This window comes from Anabrus simplex, chromosome 4 (assembly GCF_040414725.1).
Source record: "Anabrus simplex isolate iqAnaSimp1 chromosome 4, ASM4041472v1, whole genome shotgun sequence".
NCBI lineage: Eukaryota > Metazoa > Arthropoda > Insecta > Orthoptera > Tettigoniidae > Anabrus > Anabrus simplex.
Genome location: NC_090268.1, coordinates 221,242,379 through 221,261,154, shown reverse-complemented (window position 1 = coordinate 221,261,154; position 18,776 = coordinate 221,242,379). Strand labels below are relative to the sequence as shown.

Here is an 18,776-nt window from a genome sequence, read left to right as displayed (position 1 = left end):
TCATTGAAGTTTCTATTATTATATATCATTGTACTTGTAATGAAATTTGGCACATTTTGTGTATCTTGGAATTTAATTTCAGATAATGTAGTGCTTGTGATCAACCTCAAAATTTGGAATATCTTTTGATATTTTCAAATATATGACTATTAATCCATTATACTTTTACTGATAATTGTAAGTAAAACATCCGACGACAATTCTCTTATTCTCTAATTCTTCCTGAACAAATTGATATATAATATGCCACATGTAGTTACAAATTTGTATTTATTATAATTTTTTTAATGTATCTGCATGCTGCCTTAAGAATACTCAACATTTAAGAGTGAAACGATCAGCACTTGGAGGGTTAAAGACCTCATTTCAGCTCATAATACAAAAGTAAATCATTTTTAGACAATTTGAAAGTGACAGTGTTACAGTTTAAAATTACAGGTTACTCCTTCACTTGGGATACAGAGGTTTATTGAGTTTGTGAAATGTTCTGTACCATCGAAGGCAGTAGTTTAGAAGACAGGTCAGGTCGGGCCAGGTCGAGCATTTCTCAAACAGTGGGGAGGTTAAACGTTCCCTGCTTGTGTTTCAGAAACTGGTGGTATGAGTACATCCAGAATTTAAGAGGATTTGGACAACAATGAAAGAGGTCACCGTCAGATGACAACTCATTAATTCTGGTATGTGATGACACTGAATAGGGACAAGAGTTGTTCTGTGTGACACTAGATGAGAAGGAAAAATGCACTTCTTTTTGAGAGAAAAAGGTAAAAGACAACTCTGTATTCACAAAGGATTTGCAATGAAGAACAAATTATTTGATCACCTTGACAAACTCTCTTGTGAAACAAGTGAAAGATTCATGAAGCTCACCAACAACTTCAATTTTAACATGAGGAAGAAGACTTCTATCCCCAGCCATGTCTTGACAAGGCAGCTGGTGTTCTGAACTTTTCTCACTGTGTTGAGATTGTTTATGTTGGTCAAAACCTACCGTGTTGAGGAAGACTGTCGTTGTTTCGCAAACGTTGGTCACTTCTGAACAGTAACAGGGCATGCATCCATCAGGGTTATTCTCCTGTAGGTGAAAGAAGCCAGGCTTACAGCGATCGCAGTGAGGGCCTTCCACGTTCGCCTTACAAATGCAGGAGAACTCGCAGTCCGTCGCCTGGGAGCCCACTGGATTGCACGGACACGGTTCACACCGAGGGTAGCGACGGAACCTTGGTGCACACTTGGTGCACTGATCACCAGCAAATCCCAGCTTGCACTCGCAACTCCCAGCAACCTGGCAACAGTCAAATCCATTCACTCTGTTTTTATTACACACACAACAAATTTTTATGATTTAGCCAACTCAAGGTATGACTCATACAGAACTAATTTCATGTTATATTATTTTGTGTTTTTGCTGTTAACAAAGAAGTAAAGATTCTAATGATTTCAAGAGGGATACTGGCCATCAATTGAGCAATATGCAGTTATCAGCCATTTAAGATTTGGGCAGGATACACTGAAACATATGTTTGATTATAAAACGTCTGAGCGATATTCGATGGTCAAGCAGGATCACTACCAGTTAACATGGGTATGGGTGTGTGGGTGTGTGTGTGTGTGTGTGTCCATGCATGCATGCATGCATGTGTCGTCGTCGTCGTCGTCGTCGTTGTTGTTGTTGTTGTTGTTGTTGTTGTTGTTGTTGTTGTTGTTGTTGTTGTTTGAAATTACTGAAGGCTCTTCTGGTACTGTGACTAAGATGGGAGCTGAAGGTTTTAAGTTTGTTGTGACAGTTGTAAAATGTATGTTAATTCAAATCAATTGGACCACTAAATTACTGCAAGATAAGCACTTTATTCTTGTGTGTTAATATTCAGCCTGAAGGCTGGTTTAATCCTCTACACCTGTCATACATGGCCTAGGCATCACTGAAGAAGCACACTAGGGAAATAAGGAGGGAGTGGTTTCCTCACTGAGCCAGAAGTTCTTATTACATCTGCCGGCTTTAGTGAAATGCATGAACCAAATAGCCCTATGAGTAACATTTTCACACCATTCATAACATGGACTGTCTACATAAGGAACACTTTTTTAGCCTCACTCATACCTTAGTCATTTTCATATTGTCAAAGCCAAGGACAAGATGAGACAGGCCAATGTTCTAGCCCATACCAGAAGACATAATGCACAGTAAATTTTCTCTTGACCTTATTACTATTTATGAAATACTTCCCCTCATGCAGACGTTTTTGCATTAATTTTTAGAAAAGAAATAGATATAAACTTGAGAAATTTAAATTGCAACCTAACTGTAACAACCACTTTTTAGAATTATTAATGAAACATTTTACAATGTATTTTGAAATATTATTTCCTTATGACTGAAGTTTGAAATATAAAATATAGAAATTAAACAGTTATATGATGTAGCAATGATTTTACTATTTAGTACGATACAAAATAACAATTGTAAGTATAATATATAAATATGATTGATATAGAGGAGATGTGTGGCAGAACAAATGGCAAAAGGAAATGGAAAGAGACACCATGGTGGAATAATAAACCAAGAGACAGTCCTTAAAAAGTACAATGCCTAGAGAAAAATATTTCAAAAGTCGGACAGATAAGGACAAAGAACACTATAAGTTGGCGAAAAAAGAATCTAAGCAGGTTGTCACAGCAGAAAGAGAAAAATGGTTGAATGAATGGAGTGATAAACTAAATGAAGATGTAGATGGCAACAGAAAATGGAATGATGAAGAATAGGAGGAGGGACAAAGAACAAACTAAGTATCTGACTAGTGATAGTGGGTATCTCATTACAGATGACAGAGAGATCAAAGAAGAATAGAAGAATTATTTTGATAAACTGTAAAATGTGAATGACATTACAAACATTCCATTAGATAGATTAGTTAATGACAGAAGGATGGAAGACACTATAACAGATCTGACATGGAATGATATAGAATTCGCATGGAAATACATCAAAACAGGAAAATCTCCAGGCATTGATGAAGTGTGTGGTGAAATGGTCAGGTCTATGGGTGATGCAGGAAAGCAGTGGATGTATAGACTTTTTCACAAGGTATGGAAGGATGGGCAGATACGAGCAGATTGGAAAAAAATGTATCATCATTCCACTCTTTAGGAAAGGTAACATGAAGAAATGTTCCAATTACAGAGGAATTACATTAACTTCCCAAGTGGGAAAGCTGTATGAAAGGATTTTAGAAAGGAAAATAAGACAATTGATAGAATTAACCCTTTGTTGCCTGACGGTACTTTAAAGTACCATCTCATATTTCATGGCTTTGGAATTATTCAGTAAATCCTACCCTTGTATTTTCCTCGTGGTACTTTCAAGTAACTAATTCTTGAAACAGAGATAGTTCATTTTTGAGGTTGGTATTGATGAAAAACGCGGCAGATCGTTCTATTCTTAGAGGTGTAGTCATAGTGTTACCACTGTAAACAAATGACATTTTGATTGATTTTTTTTTAGCTCCTATTGTTACATTCGACCTGGAAGTGATCTTAGTACATGTAAGTATGCTTCTGTAATGCAATAAAATACTCAAATTGATGAAATTTGCAATTGGTGTGGATATATAGCTGGAAGGGTAAACCTACCAGTGAACACCGAACACATGGAATTGGCTTTGCTATCAAGAATAAGCTTCTCAGAGACCTGCAGGAGCTTCCAACTGGACGTAATGAACGCATCATGACATTAAGACTTCGATTAAATGGCGACCAGCATGCCACAGTAATTTGCACATATGCCCCCACATTAGACTCTGATGATGACATCAAAGAAACATTCTATTCAGATCTGGATGACATCCTATCAAACATCAATCGACTAGATAAAATCATCTTGCTTGGTGATTTTAATGCCAGAGTGGGAAAGGACCATAAAGTATGGAATGGTGTCATTGGCAAGGAGGGAGTTGGCAGTGAAAACTCCAATGGTATTAGACTCCTCTCAAAATGTGCTGAGCATGGGTTGATAATCACGAACACCATCTTTCGCCAAAGGGATCGCTTCAAAACATCATGGCAGCATCCTAGATCGAAACACTGGCAGCTCATTGACTATGTAATTGTCCGCAAGCAAGATCTACGCGATGTTCTCATCACCAAAGCAATGACAGGAGCTGATGACTGTTGGACAGATCACCGACTTATTAGATCAGTGATGCATTTGTCACTGTCCACCCAGAGGAGGAAACAACGGAAGAGCTACAGACATACTTTTGACACCGAGAAGTTTGGCAATGCAGAAATTACTTCAAAATACAGAGAGCTCCTTCATCGGACTTTGCCGAAGGAACATCAACCTGATGTAACGCAACACTGGGAGAGTCTGAAGACCACTATTGAAGATGCTTGCAAAGAAACAGTAGGATATAAGACCAGAAAACATCAGGACTGGTTTGATGAAAATGATGAAGAAATTGAAGCATTGATATCACAGAAGAGAAAAGCCTTGCAAGCATGGCGAAGGGACATGAACTCCCACTCTAAGAAACAAGCCGTAAATATTGCCAAAGCGAATGTCCAAAGAAAAACCTGTGAGCTCAAGAATGCATGGTGGACAGCAAAGGCAAAAGAGTTGGAATATCTAGCAGATAAAGATTCACGACAGTTCTTCCAAGCGACAAAAGCAGTTTATGGTCCGACCACCTTTGGGAGGAATCCTCTTTGGTCCAACGATAAAAGCATACTTTTAAAAGATCAGCACTCCATCATGAATAGGTAGAAAGAGCATTTTGAAGACCTCATGAACCAGGGTTCGATTATTGATGAATAGGTGTATGATATATTAAAACAAGCTTCCATCAATGATGAACTTTGGCTCCCCACCAACATTAGATGAAGTTAAGCATGCTGTCAATCAAGCAAAGCGTCACAAAGCCTCTGGTCCTGATGGTATACCAGTGGAAGCTCTCAAAGAAGGTGGTGAGGAACTAGTAAGACACATTTAAATCTAAGAATTAAACAATACACATCTTACGAGAAGATAAAAACAGGGACGAATGTAGAAACAAATGAATCGTTGAGAAAGCAAAAGTTATAAATATTAAAAATAACCTTAATCACACATCTTGCAGTGCGAAAATGTTTGGCTTGAATGATTCCTGAATACAAAATGCACGCGCACACATTTCTGAAGAGCCAGCAGGCAGGAAAAAGTAAAGTGAAACCTTAAGAGTTCTTCTGAGAAGAGTTCATCATTTTTTCTATGTTCCGACTAACTAATGAAGTCTCCCTTGAGTTCCTGATAAACATACACAACAGGAAATTCTCCTTCACTCTCAACAATAGTTATAAAGACCAACGGTAAATTGCATTTTAAATATTGTGCAGAGACGTGAAAGCATGATCTTGAACATGATATAACTTCTTCATTTAACCCAATTTTTTACACAAGCTGTTACATTAAACAATACACATCTTACGAGGAGATAAAAACAGGGACGAATATTGAAACAAATGAATCGTTGATAAAGCAAAAGTTATACATATTAAAAATAACCTTAACCACACATCTTGCAGTGCGAAAATATTTGCCTTGAATGATTCCTGAATACAAAACACATGCGCACACACTTCTGAAGAGCCAGCAGGCAGGAAAAAGTAAGGTGAAACCTTAAGAGTTCTTCTGAGAAGAGTTCATCATTTTTTCTATGTTCCGACTAACTAATGAAGTCTCCCTTGAGTTCCTGATAAACATACACAACAGGAAATTCTCCTTCACTCTCAACAATAGCTATAAAGACCAACGGTAAATTGTATTTTAAATACTGTGCAGAGACGTGAAAGCATGATCTTGAACATGATATAACTTCTTCATTTAACCACCTATTTGAAGGTCTCTCTCTATATTACATAGCTTCATTAACACCACCATTCTGTAGATGCACAAAATAATCTTGTAATCTTCACAGGTCCGGTATTCAGCTCGACAAGAATATAAAATTGGTATTAAGAAATACGTTTTTTGAGAGTTTGGAGGTTGACTGTGCCAGTATTTGTGGTGTATTGTTGCAGCGTTACGTGTAGGGTATAATATAAATGTCTACATGCTAGCCCATTTCCCACATTTTGGCTGAAGATGACGCCAAACAGCGTCGAAACTAGTTCCAAGTGTAAATATACGTTGTAAATAAACTATAACATTTTGGTATTGAAAAGGTGGACCCTTTTAAGTTTCCTTAGTAAGACACATACATGAACTGATTGTCAAAATTTGGAGCACAGAAGAAATGCCTCCTGATTTCAGAGACAGTCTGGTAGTTCCCATATTTAAGAAAGGGGATCGAACAAACTGCAGTAACTATCGGGGAATATCCTTACTGTCGTGCCTGGGAAAGCTTATTGCTCGAATCTTGGCAAATCGTATTGTACCCCTGGTGGAGAAAATACTTCCAGAGAGTCAGTGTGGCTTCAGGCCTTCTACAGGAACCACAGATATGATATTCACAGCTCGTCAACTCCAGGAAAAATGTAGAGAACAAAATAGACCTCTTTATACTGCCTTTATTGATCTTACTAAGGCATTTGACTCTGTGAACCGAGAAGCTTTGTGGAAAATTTTAGCTCTATATGGCTTTCCGCAGAAATTTATTGCCATCTTGAAATTGCTCTACACTGATATGGTGGCAGCTGTCATTGGCAACAGCTCTATTGGAGAGCCATTCCATATCAATACCGGTGTTAAGCAAGGCTGTGTGATAGCCCCCACTTTGTTTTCCTTGTATGTTGCCACTGTCATGGAACTTGTCAGAGATGATCTCCCTCCAGGAATTCATATAACTTACAGGATGGATGGTAAACTTTTTAATTTGAGCCGTTTAAAGGCAGGAACTCGGACATCGTCTGCAGCATTAGTTGAGTTACAGTACGCCGATGATAATGCTGTCGTACCTCAGACACAAGAAGACCTTGTGAGAATCCTGAATGCTTTCTCTGCTGCGTACAACAAGATCGGACTCAAACTGAATACCAGCAAAACACAGATCCTATACCAACCAGCCCCTGGGGAAGGTCAAAGAGATATCAATGTCACAATTGATGGAGTGAGCCTTCAAGTTGTAAACACCTTCCCATACCTTGGCAGCACCCTCTCATCAAGCGCAAATATAGATTCAGAAATCCAACACAGAATTAACCGTGCAGGAGCATCCTTTGCTAAGTTAAGATCTCGAGTTTTTGACAATCACGATGTCAATATCACAACAAAGATTCTTGTGTACAATTCTGTTGTAGTTCCAACCTTACTCTACGGATCTGAATCCTGGACATAACTTGGCAAGACAGGGGCACAAATATCAGCGTTCTTGAAGAGGCACACACCACCAGTATAGAATTGATGGTTTTAAGACGCCAGCTACGATGGACAGGCCACGTAGTTCGCATGCCCAATAATCGCATTCCCAAACAAGTGTTTTACTCTGAGCTATCAGTAGGTAAACGCTGTGTAGGCGGTCAGAGGAAGCGATTTAAAGATGTAATCAAGGCTAACTTGAAGAGATGTAACATTGATGTTGATAACTGGGAGAGCTTAGCGCTTGATCGTTCATCCTGGAGACCACCAGTCCATTACGGCACACTGTCTTTTGAAGAAAACCGCCGACGTACAGCGAATGACAAGAGGCAACGTAGGAAAGAAAAAGAAGTGCTGAGAAGACATAGAAATAACATGACTGCTCCACCTGGGACTACCTGTCATCACTGTGGCAAATTGTGTAACTCCCGCATTGGACTGTATAGTCACCTCCGAACACACAGAAGAAGAGACATCCTACCTGGAAGACAAACCTACTCTATTACGAGTGTTTGCTATCATCATTGCTAGTAAATGGCGGGGTACTTAGAAGTACCGTCAGGCCATATGGAGGGTCTCATGTTAGTCATATCCAAAACCGAAAGTAATGCTTTCCTTCGATGGACATCAGTGTTTTTCTATGGAAAGTTAGTAAAAGTGTGTGCTTAGCATCTAATTTCCATGGAACAGAAGCCACAACTGTTTCTAGGAAACAGAAACAGCAGGATGGAAGTAATGTTACTGTTGATTGCCCGGTTGTTGTGCAAGACTACACATGGGTGGAGTGGACCATGCTGACAGACTTCGAGGCGTATATGGTTTAGACCGTCGATCCAAAAATGGTGGCATAGATTATGTTGGGGAACGATTGAGATAGCATTTGTCAATGCCTACATCATATACTGTAATCTGCATGAAAAAGTCCCTCTAATGGCATTCCGGCGTAATGTGGCCTTAGGACTGATGAACCAGAAAGAAATTCGCCTTCCAGGAAAATTTTCACATGATATGAGGTCACCAAACTCACCAGAGCAAACTTGTCCACCAAAAAGGACGAAAACAGAATATTCTGTGCCCAGTGATGTCAGACTAAGTAATCGTGGAAATCCTTTTGTTGTTTTTGTAAAAAACAGTGCTCGATGTGAGGTGTATTTGAGAAAGAAGGTGCAGTCAAGACTGCATTCAAAGTTTACTACATGTAGTGTTTTTCTTTGCTGCAATGAAAAAAAAAAAAAGAACTGCTTTGCAGAGTATCATAATGTGTCAGCTGTATAGGATGTATGCAAGATGTTCTACATATGAACAATAATATTAGGAAACTTCACTCTTATTACACATATTTGCTTTAAATTTTGCTTTTACATTTTTGTAAGAGTTTTAGGTATGAAAAACATGTTCTACTAATATTTTGAGACAATAAATGTGATATAATTCCAAAATGTGAACATTATCTACCGAAATATGAAGCCTCCTATATGCCTGACAGTACTTAAAAGTACCAGGCCCCAAAAACATACCAAAAATTAAAATTATGATTTGAAAGTATTAGCATTTACTACTTGAACATATTCCATTAGAATAAGGTGAAAAAATCAAGTATACTTATTATTTTTCACTATTCAGGCAACAAAGGGTTAAAGTTATCAAAGGAACAATACAGATTCCGGAATAGCAGATCAACAGTTGATCTAATATTTGGACTGCGTCAGCTAATGGAGAAATATTATGAACATAATTACTTTGGCTGGCCTTTCTGGATATCAAAAAGGTCTCTGATGCTGTAAACAGGGACAAAGTGTGGGAAGTGCTGAGAAACAGTGGAATCAAAAATGACATAATAAAACGAATTGAGAATTTACATGAAGACATCAGAAGTTGCATCAAAACACCATCAAGAATGATGGAACCCTTTAGAATAACTACGGGCCTAAGACGGGGTGGAGTTCTGTCACCTCTTCTGGTGACAACAAAATGAAAGTCCTGCTATTTTCTGATGACATCTGTATATGAGGAGATTCCAAGGGGGAACTTCAGGATCAGATCAATGCATGGATAGTAACAGCTAAAGGGTACTGCCTAAGATTCAGTCAGGAAAAAAGTGAAGTGTTGGTTATACAGAGAAATGGTCAATCTGAAGGTTACATTGAAATAGAGGATAAGCAACTCAAGATGTCCAACAAATTCAAATATCCAGGAAGCATGATATAAGCAACAGGCTCCACTGAAGAGGAACTTACAGGCAGGATCCAAGCTGGAGGAACATTCTATAGAGTTGTCCGAGACCTAATACGGAGCCCAAAAGTATCATTGAAATGCAAGCGAGCAATTTCTCTGACTTATTACATGCCATTCTTGACATATGGGAGTAAGACCTGGACCGATGGTTGGCAAAACAAGACGAGATAAAATTCATAATGAGAACATCAGGGACATGGCTCAGGTTGGCAGAATGCAGGGTAACATAACTCTGCATAGACTCAAATGGTATAGTCACATGCAAAGGATGGATCCTGATCACATACCCAGAAAAATGTATGATCTGCAGTTAAAATATTCAAGACCAAGAGGGCAGCCAAGAATGCAATATACAGATATGGTGAAAAATGACATTCAGCAATGAGGAGGGGACTGGGACAACATTGAAGAAGGAGAAAAGTACAAAGTTGGTGGAGGGGCTTCATTAACTGACCCATTGTATAGAAGGAACGACGTGGGGTATGATAATGATAGATGTTGATTCCCATAGGTAACGTGAAATATTTGTCCCAAATGAGCAAATTTATAATACCAATATATTTGGTCCATAACTGGAGATTATAAATTTTCCAGTACTGAGCTCGATAGCTGTAGTTGCTTAAGTGTGGTGAGTATCCAGTATTCAGGAGATAGTGTGTTCAAACCCCACTGTCGGCAACCCTGAAGATGGTTTTCCGTGGTTTCCATTTTCACAACAGGCACACACTCCCAGCCCTTTCCTGTCCCATCGTCGCTATAAGACCTATCTGTGTTGGTGCGACGTAAAACAACTTGTAATAATAATAATAATAAATTTTCCAGCTAACTCATTTCTGGTTGCCAGCGTTTCACCCCGGTGTGCTAAGTTGGGCTATTTACCAAACTAATGAGCCCAACTTAGCACACTGGGGTGAAATGCTAGCAACCAGAAATGAGTTACCTGGAAAATTTATAATGTTCAGTAATGGACCAAATATATTGGTATTATAAAATGTAATTAACGGACGCCAAGTTCATTTCAGCCTTATGCATGTCTCATACCAGATTTTTCTGGACGTTTTGACAATGGTTGAAAGAGGCTAAAAATACCTTATTTTCACACAGCTATTGAACAGTCACAGAACTTTAGCATTACTTTTCTCTTGGTTCTTTTACCAGAACTTGACAATGGCGTGATAAATGTCTACAGTTTGTTTCACTGCAAGTTATCTTCACTATACTCATAAAAGTCAGGCTCATCATCTCTCCATTCAATTTTAAAAATATAATCTTCCTTCATGCTTTCTTTACACTTTTTGTGCACCCACCTCAGAAGACAGCTGTGAGAGAAAAACACAAGGCACATAATTATCGATTTATGAATCGTCCATCATCTGAACAGAACATGTGATGAACAACAAAACTACATTGTCCGACTGAACTCGGAAATGGAGAAGAATGCATTGCTTGAAATCCAAGTTGACTCACGTTTGGGACAGCGAGAGACATGTTGACACCCGAGTTAACTCGAGCATGGGATGGAAAAGTTTAAAAGAAGATATGCAATGTTGTGTATATGGATGTTTGTGGTAGTGGAGTGGGGATATAAGGGAGAGAATGATGGTAATGAAAGGAAGGGGGTAGCATTTTTCAATTCTCGTCCATGGTAGCAAAACACCTAGAAACTGCCATGTTTTCAGGGAGGTATATGCTGCAGATTACCAAGATACCTGATAGAGTTGTAATTGAAATACCACATAAATTTAGTGTTGTGCACAAAATACTCACCTTGCCTGGCTGTGAGTCGTCTTTGACACAGAGACCTGTCGTCCCCACTGAGTGACAGTTACACTGAACGCAGGGAGTAGGGTCGTCTTGCGTCACACCCGATGGCCGGTACCAACCATCTTCACATTCACCACAGTTGATTCCCGTTGTGTGAGCCTGGACAGTGACACATCACCTTTAGTTTATGTTCTCTACTGAGCTGCTATAATAGAGGTGTAAGGCTTCAAAAGCTTATGGACAAATCAAATAAATACACACAACAGAGCTTTCTCCAACATCCGTAACTACTTGGAACTATTATCAGTTCTTACTGTCACCTGATTGTAAACATAAATGCCTGTAATATCCTGCTATAACTTACCCCTAATCCCACAATCCCCCAGTACATGAAACATTTTCCTCCTTGGTATTCTGTCAAATGCCTTCTTCAGATCTGCCAAACATAACTGTCCATTCCTCTTGTAGCATTTTCAAATTACCTGGCACATCCTCGAAATCTGGTCCTGGTAACTCCTTTGTGGGCTGAAACCACACTGGTTTCCATTCAACTTACTCTCAACCGCTGATCGCACACTCCCTTCCAAAATGCCAACGAACACCTTGCCTGGTATACTGATCAATGAAATAACTCAGTTGTTGTTGCAATCCTTCCTGTTATAGATAGGTGCAATTACTGCCTTTGTCCAATCAGAAGGTTACTAATATTCCATGCCAATCTTATTATTCCATGAAGCCATTTCATTCCTGCCTTTCTAGTATATTTCACCATTTCAGATCTAATTTCATCTACTACTGCTGCTGCTTTATGACAATGGAGTTTATTTACTATCTCCTGCACTTCTACAAATGTAATTTTACTAATGTCATTGTCTCCTGCTCATGAGCTCGGTTGCTTGTGACATCAACAGAAAGATTTGCTTTTATGCTGAGAAGATTTTCAAAATATTCCTTCCATCAGTCCAGTGATTCTCAGAGATCTATTATGAGTTCATCTAAAAAAGTTAAAAACTGGCTTAGTAACAACTGTACACAAGCTGCATCTCTCAAGATCACTCTTATAACAAGTTATCCCTCAAGATTTTATGTTGGATGAAGCTTTTTAACTCGTTATTTACCATCAGTTCAACGTCTTTTGATTACAGCACAGTAGGAATATACAAGACTGTCACATTACAAATGAACTTCAACTGAATTTACTTCTTCATAAAAAGTCTTGATATTTCTACGTACATTTTTCTGACTGTGAATAACGTCTTGTATTTGTTATGTGTGTTTATTGTTCATGATTTAGTCCTTTTGCCCTGTTCTCTTAATCGGCTGATGATGTCATTTTAAATGTCAAAACCGGTCCCAAAGTTAACATGTTGTAACTTAATATCGGTACAACTTAATAACAGTGTATTGTAAAGGTGGAACCTCCATACTTTCTTTTTAGTTTTGTTCATCTAATATATTAAAAACACTATTCATTTCCTTTTTCCCCCATTTCTGAGATTCTTTATTTCTGTCAAAAAAAATTCCCGGGGGCATGAACTAGCCTTTCCAGGTTATTACCAAAATCTTCCCATGACTTCTTCTTGGATTCAACAACTATTTGTTTGGCTCTGTTTCTTTCATCTATGTAAAATTCCCTATCTAAACCATTCTTTGTTTGGAGCCATTTCTGATACGCCTTTTTTATGTTTACAAGCTGCCTTCACTTCATCATTCAACCAATTGCTATTTTCTGTCTTTATACACAGTTTTTCCTATGTATTCCCTTGTTGTTTCTACAACAGCATCCCTGTATGCTACCCATTCTCTTTTTATATCCTGAATCTGACTGCAGATCAGATAGTGGTCTGTATCATTGAAAAATCTCCGGAAGACGCACATATTCCTATAAGACTTCCCGAATTCAAAGTCGGTTATGATATAGTCCATTATGGTTTTCGTGCCTCTACCCTCTCATGTATACCAGTGAATAGCTTCATGTTTGAAGAATGTATTCATAACTGTTAGAAGTCCAATAAACACTTCACATTCCCATCAGTTTCCATATTTTCCCCACATTTAAGCATCACCTTCTCACATACTTCAGGTATTTCCAACTCTCACATTGAAATTGCCCATTAGCACTATCCAATCCTGCTGCTGATCCTGACTACGATGTCACTCAGTGCTTCAGAAAACTTTTCAACTTCATCCTCATTTGCACCCTCACATGGTGTATACACTGAGACAATTCTTGTCCTAACTCCTCAAACTGATACATCTACCCATGTCATTTGCACACTTATATGCCTAACAGAAACTACGCTGAACGCTATGCCGTTCCTGATGAACAGTCTACCCCACACTCTGATCTTCCCCTTTTAACATCTTTCGTGCAACCCGACTCCCTTACTAAGCGACTTAGGCATCGCTCATGGTCACAGTCTAGAATGTGGCAAACAGTAACCCATACAATGAATAATAATAATAATTGTACCGCGAGGGTACACCCGCCCTGTGCATTCAAATCAAGCGCCTTGTGAAGTGACATCTTACTCCTAAAACTTGAAACAACTGGTGCAAGAAGTTGGAACGTTGGTCAACAGATGTCACTACTAAAGTGATAGAGTAATGTGTTATTTTAAGATTTCCTAAACTGACTGGATTTCTTTTGTTTTTTGTGTATCACAGTTGTCAACTCTTTGATCTCTTTCTGCCAACTTTAAAAGTAACCAGTTAGAAATTTGGGGTATTTAATTTTCAACCAATCAGGGTTTTCTTGTACATATTTAATATTTAATTAGCCAATAAAAAACTGGGGGGTGTCGGGCATTAGTCCAGATCTTTCTCGAACCTTCCTCTCAGGTATAAAAGCTAGCAATGTTTTGAGCTCACTTGTCTTCTTGATCGTCGAGTGTACTGAGTGTGTTCTAATAGTGGAGGCGGGGGCGTTTCACCTTTCATTGAGCAGTCCAGCGCAATAAGGTAATGGCAGCCATGTACTAACTAGGTGATAGCCTCTGAAAGCTAACCCGAGGGGAAGGTTTCCTGTCCTTAAGAATGTAACTTTAATTTCCAATCTTCAATAATGTAAACTTCATCTTCCAATGTAAATTTCAAAACTAGCCTAAAAGCACTTAGCTGAAATTCAGGAATAGAGAGTGTGACACCCTCTCGACTTCCCTATCACCTTGTATTTGAGGTGACAATGTTTTTGTAACCATTTCCTATCTGTAGCCTTCTAACTTAAATTTTCTCCATCTAGTCACCTCAGTAGAATGGGATTAGACCCTGTAACTTCAGGCCAGAAGCCCAAATAGGGTTTTATCTTGTGTGCAAATTTCAAGGAGTGCAAATGTAACATATTGATATTTGGGCCAGTAACTTTAACCTGTATTTTTCTTTCCCAACAAGGCCCATTAGATTCAGTATTCTGTACTCCTGTAGAAATTCTTAACATTAAGTGGTTAAACTATTGAGAGTTGAAGACAGTGAAATCTGTTTGAACTATTAAATGTAGATTGTGCCTCGAGGCCTGGAAATCATAAATTTTCAGTGAGCAAAGATGCTCGTGTTGTAATTGTATAAAGGGGAGGAGCATTGACGCTCTTTCTTTTGTAGCAGTGTTACTAAAACTGTCTAAAAGAAAGCGGGAGCAATGGTGATCAAATAACTCTTGTAAGATCAGATGAGTAATTGACGAATTTTGTTGATTTTTCCGATTTCTCTCATCTTGTATGTAAACAACTGTACCTGAAATATTGTTCCGTCACTGAGCGACTTGTTTGTTTATTGTTTGCAGTTGAATAGAAAGGGAGAAAAGAAATATAACTTTAATTTTAAAGCTTTTAATTCATCTTTTGATTGTAGTAGATAGACCCATTCATGCCCACTCCTTCTTTCACTTTTCTGTTCCATGAAAACTCTGTATTAATAATAATAATAATAATAATAATAATAATAATAATAATAATAATAATAATAATAATAATAATAATAGTAATTGTACTGGTTGGTACACCTATACGCCACACATTTGAATTTTCCACCTTAAAGTACTCCTCTACAGCTGAAAATCTGAACTTTAAAACTGAATTAATTCAACCGTTTATCAGAAAATGTACCTGTGTTAATTTCGAATTGTTTTTGTCTACTAATTATCAAGAAGTGTGGACATTCTCTCACAGAAGTCTCTACCAAAAACTATGATCATGCACCCTGGTGCGATGTGAAGGAACTTTTCTTGAAGATATTTTGTACTCATAAGTTCTTTATTGTTCTTTACTAAATGTTGTTCTCTCATTTGTGGGTTGGCAATATTAATCTTTCTTTCCACCAGTTTTGAATTTAGCCAATCATAAATTTCTGTAATTAATTTTTGAACAATCGGGTCTTTCTTCTCCAATTTTGATGTGTAACCTTTGGTCAGCCAATAAAATGTAGTGGGTGTGGCTGTTTTATTCATGAAAGGTCTCGAATCTTCCACGAGGGTATAAAAACTGCTGATTTTCTTGTCTCTCGACCACTTCAACAACATCTAGCTTAGTGTATGGAAGTATAGCAGGGGGCGGATAGCGCCTCTTCCTTCGGGCAGCAGCTCTTCAACAAAGGTAATGGCCTTTTGATGATGATGATGATGCTTGTTGTTTTAAGGGGCCTAACATCGAAGGTCATCGGCCCCTAATGGAATGTGATGGACGACATGATACATGATATTTAAAATTTTAAAATGTATCCACTGACAAGAGTTAAAAAATACGGTGATGAAAAAATGAGTATTAGATTAAAACAGCAGTGGATCTAATTCGCAATGTCTTATTTCTAATAAAATAAGAGAAAATACAGGGAGAAAAGGAATAAGGCATTGCATGGTGGTGCATATATATATAATTCATTTACATTAGACGTTAAAATAACACATTAAAATACGCAACACAAACTAAAATGAAGTCAATAGGTTAAAAGCGCAATTGAAACAAATACACGAAGAAAAAGGACAGACCACTACCCCTCATAAAGCGGATGACGAGGTCTGCTGACTGCTCGTCATCTCGCAAGATAAGGGAGATGGTACACGGAAGGTTAAGACTACGGCGAAGATCGACCAGGTCCATACACTCCGTAAGGATGTGTACCACTGTAAGGTGGTCGCCGCAGGTACACACCGGAGGGGGTTCTCCTTTCAAAAGATGCGAGTGAGTTATGATACCGTGGCCGATCCAAAGATGACATAATACCACGGCTTCCCTTCGCGAAGCCCGAAGGGAAGTCCTCCATACCATCGTTGTTCCTTTTATCGCTCTCAGCTTATTGGGAAGTGGAATGGCCTGCCACTCTATCTCCCAATGAGACATGACCAGATGTCTCAGCTGAGAGCGAATATCACTTGCTGGAACCTTGAAAGGCAACGGGGGCAGTGTAACTGCCTCCTTGGCAGCCCGATCTGCTAACTCGTTTCCCTCGATGCCCATGTGGCTTGGGAGCCACAGAAACGTAATTCTGGTGCCGGCATCCGAACACCCAGCCAGCAGGTCCTGGATCCGCTGCACCAGAGGGTGCCGAGGGAAACAGGTATCAACAGACTGGAGTGAACTCAAGGAGTCAGTACACACAAGAAATTGACGGCGTTCATTGTACAGTGCGTACTGCAAAGCTCTACAGATAGCATAGAGCTCTGCTGTGTACACACTACAGGTTTCCGGGAGAGCGAAAAGAAACCTATCATTGTCGACAACGAACGCACAGCCCACCTTCGTGTCCGTCCTTGAACCATCCGTGTAGACGACGACTGAGCCTGGATAGCGGCCAACGACGGACAGGAAGAGCCTCCGATAAATAGAAGGGTCCATGTTCTCCTTCGGGCCAGTGTGTAGGTCCAGGATTATTTCAGGTCGCCGTACTACCCACGGAGGTACCCCACTTGGTTGTCTGACAAGGCAAAGAACCAAAGGTACGTCAAACAATCTGTAACTTCTATCTAAACGTATTCCAAGCGGCTGCAATGCTCGGCGACGAGCGGCGTACAGCAAACGGTTGCCATTGTTGAAAACGCTAGAATAGCTTGGATGAAGTGGCATCTGTCGCAAATTAGCAGCATAAGAAAGAAGCAGTTGCTGGCGCCTCAGGTGTAAAGGCGGCACGCCAGACTCAGCGAGCAGGCTAGCTATGGGGCTTGTACGAAAGGCTCCCGTCGCCAACCGAACCCCGCTGTGGTGAATGCTGTTTAGCTTCGCAAGAACGCTTGGTCTTGCTGAGCCATATGCTGCACTGCCGTAGTCTAGGCGAGATAAAATGTGTGCCCTATAGAATCGTAGGAGCACCGCGCGGTCAGCCCCCCAAGAAGTGCTGCTAAGAAACTTCATGATATTAAGCTTCTTAGCACATTGCACTTTCAACTGTCGCACATGTGGCTCCCACGATAATTTATTTTCGAAAAGGATCCCAAGAAATCGGTAAGTGTCAACTACAGGGATAGCTACATTTCCTAAATAAAGTTCAGTAGGAGGGTGAAGAGAACGTTGGCAACAAAAATGGACAACACAGGTCTTTGTGGTGGAAAAACGAAAGCCACGCTCTAAGGTCCACTGCTCTACCCTCCTAATAGCTTGCTGTAACTGTCGCTCTGCGACTGCCATACTGCACGAGCTACAGTGCAGAGCAAAATCGTCCACATATAGGGACGGTATTACGGCTGGACCAGCAGCAGCGACAATACCGTTTATGGCAATCGCGAACAGAGTGACACTAAGAACCGATCCCTGTGGGACTCCATTTCCGTGAACGTGGTATTGCGAATATGTCCTCCCTACTCGGACACGGAATAGATGGAGGGACAAAAAATTCGCGATAAATACAGGCAAGTTACTTCGGAATCTCCATTGATGCAGGACTGAAAGGATGCCATATCGCCAGGTGGTGTTGTAGGCCTTCTCCAAGTCAAAGAAGACAGCTACCAAGTGCTGTTTGTGGAGAAACGCATCCTGGATAGAGCTCTCCAGGCATACCAAGTGGTCTGTGGTGGATCGAGCGGCTCGAAAACCACATTGGTACTCGGACAAGAGTCCTTGTTTCTCCAGACACCACACCAGTCTGCGATTTACCATCCTCTCAAATAGCTTACACAGGCAGTTGGTAAGACAAATTGGTCTGTAACTTCCTGCATACTTAGGATCTTTGTCAGGCTTGAGGACAGGGATGACTATGCCCTCTCGCCACTGAGATGGAAAATCACCCTCTATCCAGATTCGGTTGAACACATGAAGGAGATATAGTAAACTATCATCACTAAGGTGTTTCAACATCTGGTTATGGATGTTGTACGGTCCAGGAGACGTGTCCTTGCAAAGCGCTAAGGCGCTGCGGAGTTCCCACTCCGTAAAGGGCACGTTGTAGTCCTCTGAAGCTTGGGTGGCAAAACTAAGGTGATGACGTTCTGCCTCCCGCTTCAGAGGGAAGAAATCAGGATAGTAAT

General features: G+C 39.8%; 1 protein-coding gene across 1 annotated transcript in view; it reads right to left on the bottom strand.

Annotated features, from left to right (window-relative positions):
• wb (wing blister) overlaps positions 1-18,776 on the bottom strand; it is a 682,542-nt gene that overhangs the window by 356,384 nt on the left and 307,382 nt on the right. The window contains exons 6-7 of the mRNA XM_068227209.1: positions 11,333-11,488; positions 992-1,285 (exon numbers count right to left, since the gene is read on the bottom strand). Of these exons, the coding sequence (XP_068083310.1) occupies positions 992-1,285; positions 11,333-11,488 (450 nt within the window). The remainder of the gene's footprint in view (positions 1-991; positions 1,286-11,332; positions 11,489-18,776) is intronic.